At 36.2% G+C, this 9,269-nt stretch overlaps 1 protein-coding gene across 1 annotated transcript; it reads right to left on the bottom strand.

Moving 5' to 3' along the window:
- LOC121431050 (laminin subunit alpha-2-like) lies at positions 1 to 8,670 on the bottom strand. The gene is made up of 6 exons (XM_041628520.1): positions 8,487 to 8,670; positions 7,358 to 7,516; positions 4,711 to 4,861; positions 2,932 to 3,062; positions 1,924 to 2,143; positions 1 to 714 (listed from the first exon to the last, which is right to left on the bottom strand). The coding sequence occupies exons 1-6, from the start codon at positions 8,619 to 8,621 to the stop codon at positions 587 to 589; spliced, it is 924 nt and encodes a 307-aa protein (XP_041484454.1). The 5' UTR covers positions 8,622 to 8,670; the 3' UTR covers positions 1 to 586.
- Positions 8,671 to 9,269: the final 599 nt, after the last annotated feature.

The following is a 9,269-nucleotide window of genomic DNA, read 5'->3' as shown; positions in this document are numbered from 1 at the left end:
CAGACTAATCCACTGGGCCACAACGCTCCCCACGCTCCATGATGATGATTATCAACATCATCACGAATGTTCCACTTATCTGTTGACTGGGAGCATGCTAACACACTCTGCATTAGAATTGTGTCATGTGACCCTTTCTAACAACTGTATCAGTATCGGAGCAAACTCTTCCATTTTCCACTTAACAGTCTTAACAATATTTTTTTTCATAATACTAATGATATGCATCACTTATACAGCGCTTAATACAATATTTTGAAGCGCTGCATACCATTAACCTGGCTTTAGCATGACTACCCTGATCAGGCGCTCAAGCATCGAAGGAATTCCTTCCTACCGGGTTCCCATTTACCACACATGGGTGGAGAGTGGCAATACCACAAGCCTCATCTAAGAAAATATACTGATTCATGCGAGAGTTTAAAAACACAGGTGGAAGACCACTCCCCTCTCTCTCGGTGGTCCAGATATTTTTTTTTTGGAATGCAGCTGTCGAATTGTTACATACAAAGATTTTGCACAAAGCCCCTGCATATTGAAATACATGTTGAGAATAAAGCAGCACATGAGCAAAGCATCAATGTCGTCATACGATGGGACATTCCAGAGGAACCACACCCACGATCTCAACTGATGATTCGACGGGGACGACCCCTCCGTTGACCTCGAGACGTCGTATACAGCCCTTGAACTTGACGGCATCTGGGTTTGATACTGTCAAAGGAAAAGTGGGAGAGCAGTGTATTAGAATGCCTGATTTCTTTAAAGCCATCATGTAATCAATCGTAATATACCAGTATTGTAAAAAAATCAACGATTGTTTCCATAACTATTTGCTGTTTTATGAAGGTAGGATTATTTTGTGAAATGGCTGTGTGTACGTTAAAATAAATATGCTAAGAGTGAGCTGACATCTCCCCCTTTTCCATTCTCCATCTTTTTCATTAACAGAAATGTATGTGAATAATATTGTTACAGCAATGATGATCTTAGACATTTACTAAGTGTTCAATGCAATTTTCACCTTATTGAAAAATCAAATGATTGTACTGGGAATTCAATTGAAAATACAACTTATAGGCTTCACCTCTGATTTTTTATCTGACTTGCATTCTTAGAGCAGCATGGACACCGAGGTATCCTATATGTATTTCAGCGTATCCTATATGTATTTCAGCGTGACTGTGCCATGGACCAGTGACAGCCTGGTGGAAGATTTGCTGACAGACAATCAGTACGTGAGAGGCTCAAATCTCGCTGGTTCCAAGATTTTTTTTCTGACTTATCAGATCGGTCAATGCGTTCGTATTTACTGGGTGAAAGCCATGAATTGCATTTTCAATATAATGGATAATTGCACTTTCATATGTGCTAATTCAGCACAAAAGAAGAAGGAGATCATAAAGGAAACTCATTTGCCTGAATTCACAAAGGTGGTTTTAAAAAGCATTGGTTGAACCCATGGTTTATGCAGATTTCTTGTGTAAATTACCCTTATTTAACATGTATATTAAAAAATGTCCAATGCTGATGCGTCCTTTTGTCACAGTGCACCAAATTGACACCTGTTACCATGGTTATCCATGAGTCCACTGTTTTGAATGAATGAGTCCATTCTTCAAACGGTGGGCTCATGAATAAAATAGCATATTTAGCATAGTAACAGGCGTTAATTTGGCACACTGTGACACCACCACCACCATATAACAGGTGGCCCTCATCACTTCTTACTGGGGCCAGCAGATATTTATGAATGACGGCCTTTCCCCAGGAACAGATTTTATTTAGCAACCTATCAGTGGGACACCAAATTTCTAATTGGCTATTTATATGCAAAGAACCTTCCCTGGCAACTTACTGTTGGGTTTGTAGTGGCTGGTCACATTTAACAGCCTATCAGAGGGAAATGATTGTAATACTTACATGGGTTACCACCCGCATAGAACTGGTAACGCTCATCTCCTGGAAGTCGAACAGTACCCCTGAGATTGTTGGCCATAATACCATCAACAGACAATTGCCAAAGGCCATCTATCTCTGTTACTTGAACCACATGCCACTGGTAGTCACAGACCGTGAAGTTGTCGTGCGCTTGGAACGGGATCATGGCCATTCTGCGACCAGTGTACAACTTCAGGTGAATCTATAGGGTTAAGCGTAAGGACAGATTATTATTTCATTTTTGATTTGTGAGTTTCATCATTTTCGTTCGAAGTGACAAAAAGGTAATTGAGCAGGCTATTATTTTTTCAACTGAATGACTTTCAAGATCTGGTGGGTTTTTTTTCAATTCAATCCACATCCATTAAAAATCACATACAGCTATTAAAATATAAATTACATACAAAACTAATATGATAAATGATATCCCATTACCCTTGTGTCCAGGTATCATAAACTAGGCCCATATACTTTCTAAGTTATAATATTTCAGAAAAAACTTAACCTTGGTTAATATTTCAGTGCTGACGACGCCCCCGTCCTTAAAGCAGAGCATATAGTCTCACTCTGCTTTGCAGGCAAGAGAAATAAATTTGCATTTCCTGTAAAGCCCCCACCCCCCTTCCCACCTCACCCTAATGTAGATTATGGAGAGAAAAATGTTTTGTCATTTCTGCTATTTGTTTTTCTACTGTTTAATCAAACACGTGATGACGAAGTTAAAAAAAAAATGGGCTTCCATATACTACTTTTCTGTATAGATGTCATATATCTTGTTTTTCAAAGAGTAAGACTCGTTGCTTTTGCAAAATTGAAGCCAATAATTTAAACTTTATATTCATAAAGTTTACACTGGGTTCTAGGGGATAACATCTATGTTCAAATAAAGCCAAGAAAAATTATTTGGATAAAAAAACATGATATCCCTAAATGCAAATAAACTGATTTCATAAATTGTATTCATAAAATCTGCATGTGAAATGTACTTACATCATGATCAGAAATTATGACTGTAACTCCTACACCGTCAAGATCTGTTGCCGCAAAGAGAAGACCATCTTTTTGCGCTGTTCTGAACTCAATTAGGAGTTGAAAATCAGATCCAATTTGCTGTTGGTTTGCTGTAGGAAGAGATGATATACATTTTTTAATACAACACATTACTGAGAATGTTGCTGCATGATAATTGAAAACTGTTTATTATTATGTACTACCTCAGATCAAAAAGTTTTGCAACGTGTACTGTCTTTGGTAAAAGTGTTTTGTACTGTGTACTATCTTTTGTAAAAGTGTGTTGCACTGTGTACTATCTTTGGCAAAAATTGTGTTGAACTGTGTACTATCTGTGGTAAAGTGTTTTGTATTGTGTACTATCTGTCATAAAAGTGTGTTGCACTGTGTACTATCTCTGGTAATAGTCTGTTGCACTGTGTACTGTATTTGGTAAAAGTGTGTTGCACTGTGTACTATCTTTGGTAAAAAGTGTGTTTCACTGTGTACTGTATTTGGTAAATCGTGTTTAGTACTGTGTACTATCTTTGGCAAAAGTGTGTTGCACCGTGTACTGTATTTGGTAAAAGTGTGTTGCACTGTGTACTGTATTTTGTAAAAGTGTTTTGCACTCTGTACTATCTGTCATAAAAGCATGTTGCACTGTGTACTATATTTGGTAATAGTCTGTTGCACTGTGTACTGTATTTTGTGAAAGTGTGTTGCACTGTGTACTAACTTTGGTAAAAGTGTGTTTCACTGGGTACTATCTTTGGTAAAGTGTTTAGTACTGTGTACTATCTGTGGCAAAAGTGTGTTGCACTGCGTACTGTATTTGGTAAAAGTGTGTTGCACTGTGAACTATCTGTCATAAAAGTGTGTTGCACTGTGTACTAAGTTTGGTAATAGTGTGTTGCACTGTGTACTGTATTTGGTAAAAGTGTTTTGTACTGCGCAAAATCTTTATCTGTACAATAATATATAAGTTAAAGTGGAGGTTTTACTGTTCACCATGTGTAATATGAAGAAGGGAAGGAAATACAGGCAGAAAGATTGAAATGGAAATACAAATAAGAATATGAAAAGAGGAAATTAGAAGTAGTCTCTCTTCACTTCATACTGCTACTACCCAAACCATCACTACTCAGGTCATATTCAGCTCATCTCATCTGGCTTACAGGCCTTTTCAGGACTTCATTCACTTTCAAGAAAAGAATACTTCTAATTTCCTCTTTTCATCCTTTCTCGTCTTTCAATCTTTCTGCCTGTATTTCCTTCCCTTCTACATACATTACACATGGTGAATCGTACACCTTTTCCCCATTATAAACTCCACTATGCAATCCTACAAAGATCATCGGATATATAATTGTCATAACTGATACATGATAACCCACACAAGTTCTAGATTGAATGTAGGACTGTTTAAAAGAGCTTCAAAGAATAATAAGGAGAAAACAATGTTTGAAATTTGGGAATCATCCAAGTATAGTATGTGCAATGTAGTGGAAAATGAAATGTCAAATCTGAAAACACTTTTTTGTATTTTGTATTAATTGAACTTTACAAGCATAAAATTTTGTCATTTCTAAAAAAAACTCAGATAAAATAATTTTCTAAATCTTGACTTTTGATGACCAAAATAGTATTTTGGCTTATTAAGGAGAGCATGGCATCACAGTTTATTTTGGGTTTTGAGGTGGATGGTTGATAACCATTTTCTGACAAGAATTTGCTTCTTTCTTGGATTCCTCCCTGTATGAATGGGAGAAAGCTCACCTAGAAGAGCATGGCCAATGCCCTGGAAATAATGTCCTGGTTCAGTATTGGTGTAGCAGGTTACAACTCCATAAGAATTGTTGGCCGTTCCTCTCAGGTCGATGTCAATGCCATTCAAACGGAACTTTCGTATACAGCCATCGAAACCATCCTACAAAGGCAAAAGTGATGTTAAAGATATTTTAGACATTTGAATAATTATAATGATGATAATATTATATAGAAGTACTAGTGGTAGTACTACTAGTATTAGTTGTAGAAGTAGTAGTAGTAGTAGTTGTAGTATTAGTAGTAGTAACAGTAGTAGTAACAGTAGTTGTAGCAGTTGTAGTAGTAGTTGTAGTAGTAGTAGTAGTAAAAATAACAATCATCATCTTAAAAAATAAAAACTATAATTATTATATTATTGTTATTATTATCATTACCATCATTTATTATAATTATTACCATTAATATCATTATTATTATCATGATTATTTTTTCATTATTATTATCATTTCAATAAATAATAATATAAAACAATTCCACTACTATCACTACTAGGCCCGTTTTGAAAGTCCATTTTTGATGCACGTGTACACGGCGTGTTTTTCGGTCGTGTACACGTGTACACGTTGTAAACACTGTGAGAGCGAGTTCTGTTTTCATGTCGACACGGACCCGCATCAATGTCATAAAAAGGGGTCTATATAGCCTAAGTCACGGTTTTAAAGCTTACCTGAGAAGTTTGAAGTATCAATCCACAAAAATTGGTGCAAATTAAAAGTTTACTCGGCTTAGCAGCGCATTAAATTAATAAAGAATGCAAAAGAAAATCAGTGCAGGGCCCTAGCTATCGCCGACGCTCGGTGGATGCGCATTTTGTATACTGTACCGTACATGCATGCACAGATCGCCGCAAAATAAGTGTAACTAAGGTTATCGATTAATTTTCATTATTATGTTGCCAATTTGAAGAGCGTTTGTTTGTAGGCTTGTGTGCGAGCGTATAACACGTAAGTTGTAGCGATGATCGCTATCGCAATTTGTGATTCTCAAATTGACTCTGAGTGTAATTGAGCAACGCTTTCGAGCTTTTGAGACCGGAGCAGACCCATTTCGTGCCGATTTCGTGGTACAAAAACGTGAGTCTCCAGAAAGAATGTGGATTAAATTGGCGATTTTGGAAGTGAACTCACTCTGGATTAATTGAAATATGTTGACATATTAGTAATTAAAACATGTGCAGTGTCTGAGAACTAAGATTTAATGTGAGGCTGTGAGCTTGTTTATGCAGATGCTACCGTGTACACGGTGATGGAATTTAGTACACGTGCACTGACTTGACCGTGCGTGTACACGTGTACACGTGTACCCGAAACGGGCCTAATCACTACTACTACCGCTTTCTTCCCCTTTTTGTAATTTATACCAATGTCCTTCAGTGGGGTATTAATCTACCTTTGCCACTTTTTAACAAGAAATAGCTCAATAGGCCAACCCCCAAAATGAACACAGTTTGCTTGAATACAGAGACTTGCTTGAAATCTTCCCCAGGCATGCAGGGGGTTGGGATAAGAGTTAAAAAGAATCACTCACTGACAGAACACTAATAAATCTTTTGATTAAAAGTAAATAATAGAGATAATACTTCCAGGACACATTTCCCCTTCCAAATACAGAATTAAGAACAAGCAGGTCTTAACACACAGGTCTTGCAAAAAAACCTCACAATTCTACAAAATATGGGAAGAGGAATATTGTATTTAAGCAAAAATATATGTGATTATGAAAATGTAAAAATTGGAAAATTATGATAATCCTCAAATTAAGGATTTTCCTTTTTCAATTCAAGTAGAAATAATATCAATTGCATTCACTATGATTAAAATTAAGCCGGTTAAATGTTCAAAAGGTCTTACAATATCCTCCTCTAAAATATTCTAGACCAAAAGTTGAAGAGGAAATAAATACTCAATAAGGTGGGAGGGTATCAAAACACATATGTATTGATTTGAGGTTGTAATAAAAAAAATATATTAATTTTCACTTGCTCTTCTCATGGTCTTCTACAGCTGTTATGCAAGCTAGGGGGTTTTCAATTAATCTGTTGTTGGAGCAAGATACTCCTTTATTAAAAGCGGCTAACTTTGTTTTGTGTTCAGGTCAAGGATAGTCTCTAGGGGTTGGGACAAATTTCTTCCTCATGAATTGATAATGTATTTGTATAGGTCTAGTTTCTTTAAATAATAATGCTGGAAGTAGGATACATATGACAAGATCAAGGCTTCCTGCGATAATAAATAGGAAGAATATATTGCTTGAAGTTTGACTTAATCTAGAATCCATTTCCCAGTCAAATTGATCACTTACATTGCTAAATAAGAATAACAACAATGCCATATCCTGTTTTCTTTGTTATATATGTAAAATCCTACTGTCAAAATGGTATAATCATTACGTAATCACCTATAATGATAAGCATCATCATATTTGTCAGCATCTTTATCACATTAATCATCCATCACCATTAATCACCATCATCATCACCACCATCATCACCATATCTACATACAGCTTCAGTCTGTAACTGTACATGGTGAAGGGCTCCATTTTACATTATACATAAAAATAAAATTAAATCAAGGACAAAAACAGCACAGCTTACCCCATAGATGTTCGGTGACTGTCGGTTTAAAGGAAGACCACCTATATAGATCGGTGACTGGATGTTGAGATTCTTCCTACCATTATTTGACTTTGCCCTCTTTCGTTTGGTACCATCAACCTGGAGAGACCCTGTCTTCCTGTTCCGAGAGATCTCAATCTGTGGATAAAATGATGAAGACTCTCTTGTTTAATTATTATTATTTGTTTGGCGTCACCTGTGCCTGGGAGGCAAAAAGCGAACTGAATCATTGTGACTCGCAGGTCTCTCCTCCCGATAAAACTGACTGGAGGGAGTGCAGGTGAACCACTACACCTACTCTTCTACGAATAGTGCAGTGGGTTCTTAACGTGCAATGGTGGTGACTCTTCTCTACACAACGTCCTATCCGAGGGATAGAATTTTTTCCTCTGTAACATAGCCTGCATCTATGAAACATGGGAGAGACATTTACACACAACACACTGGTTTCAGTCATCTGACAGGGGTGGACTGGAACCCACGATCTTTGGTTCGATGGGCAGACATGTTACCGACTGACTGACCGACTAATTGGTGATTTGATACTGTTAGCAACCAGCCATCCCCAAACCAACAATTAGTCTCCCATAATGAAGTTTGGGATTTTTATTGAGTTTGAAAAGTGAATCCTAAGCTTTAAAACGATACATAACTTGTCAAAATTGATGAACCTAAATAAGTACTTGATTGAATGCAAGCATTTAAAATAATAAGAAGAAAACAAAGTTTGAAGTTGGAGGTGTACTCAAGCATGAGAAGTACACATTATATATTCTCAGTTAAACTTCTATAAAGCAGTCCTTAAAAAAATGGTGTCAAAGAAAAATTTGAATCTTGAGTTAAATTCAACGTTACAACTTGACAGAATAAAGAACAGGAGTTATTTTTTCAGAGAGGCTTTGTTGTTGTTGTTTTTTTTTTGGGGGGGGGTTGTTTGAAGACCAAATTATAATGCTATTTTGGCTATTAACAAAGAACTTCCCATGGCGATTTATTCTTGGATTTGGGGTGGCTGGTCACATCAGAAGTTAACAAAATATAAGAAGTCATCAATAGCATCATGAAAGCCACCGCTATAGGTAAATGATAACAGGAAATGATCTCTTACCGTATGCCAGTAACCATCATCGATCACAAAGTCCGAGTCCATGAACACCGGCGAGCTACCAATTTTGAAGTTAAAAAACACGAAACCTTCCATCAGCTGTAACGCAGCATAGTAATTCTCAGTAGGATCTGACATGTAAAAGATCAGGCTATCCTTCTTGGTTGTTTTTAATTCTATTGTGATCTCAAATCTATAACAGAAAATTTTTTAAAAAGAAGAAAAAAGGATGAAGTCAACTATACAGAGACCTCAAATCTATAAGAATGGAAAGTGCAAAAGAAATCGGGATAGTTACAGATTTTTATTTAGGCCCTATAGGTTGAAATTGTCATATTCTATCTTCTCTAAATGAAAAATCATATAATCACAACTCTGTTGACACATGGCAATGCAAATAGAATTCTGGATGATGAAAAGCACAATAAAGCTCTTACCCTATGGTAACCTCAAATCTATGAAAGAAAATAGCAAAAAATAGGATCATCGCATTATGCACATTTAGGCTAAAAATATAATTGATCTTCTGTACAAATAAATATAAAAGTGTTTATATACAACAATGATATATATTTCAAGCTGGGGAGATTTTCAATATAGGCAATGATGCTCACAAATTGAGTGTTTTTATTAAAAAAAATTGCAGTGGGATTAGATTAAAATTCATGATCACATTATTGTTGTACCATATTCCTGCTTAGCTTTCGAATAGTGTATAGTACTTTTGGTTTCCAATACACTTGTTTAACTCCATTCAAGATGAAAAAAAAATGTTTTTTTCTCTTG

Source organism: Lytechinus variegatus, chromosome 17, assembly GCF_018143015.1.
Source record: "Lytechinus variegatus isolate NC3 chromosome 17, Lvar_3.0, whole genome shotgun sequence".
Taxonomy (NCBI): Eukaryota; Metazoa; Echinodermata; class Echinoidea; order Temnopleuroida; family Toxopneustidae; genus Lytechinus; species Lytechinus variegatus.
This window is presented reverse-complemented; position numbering and strand designations above follow the sequence as displayed.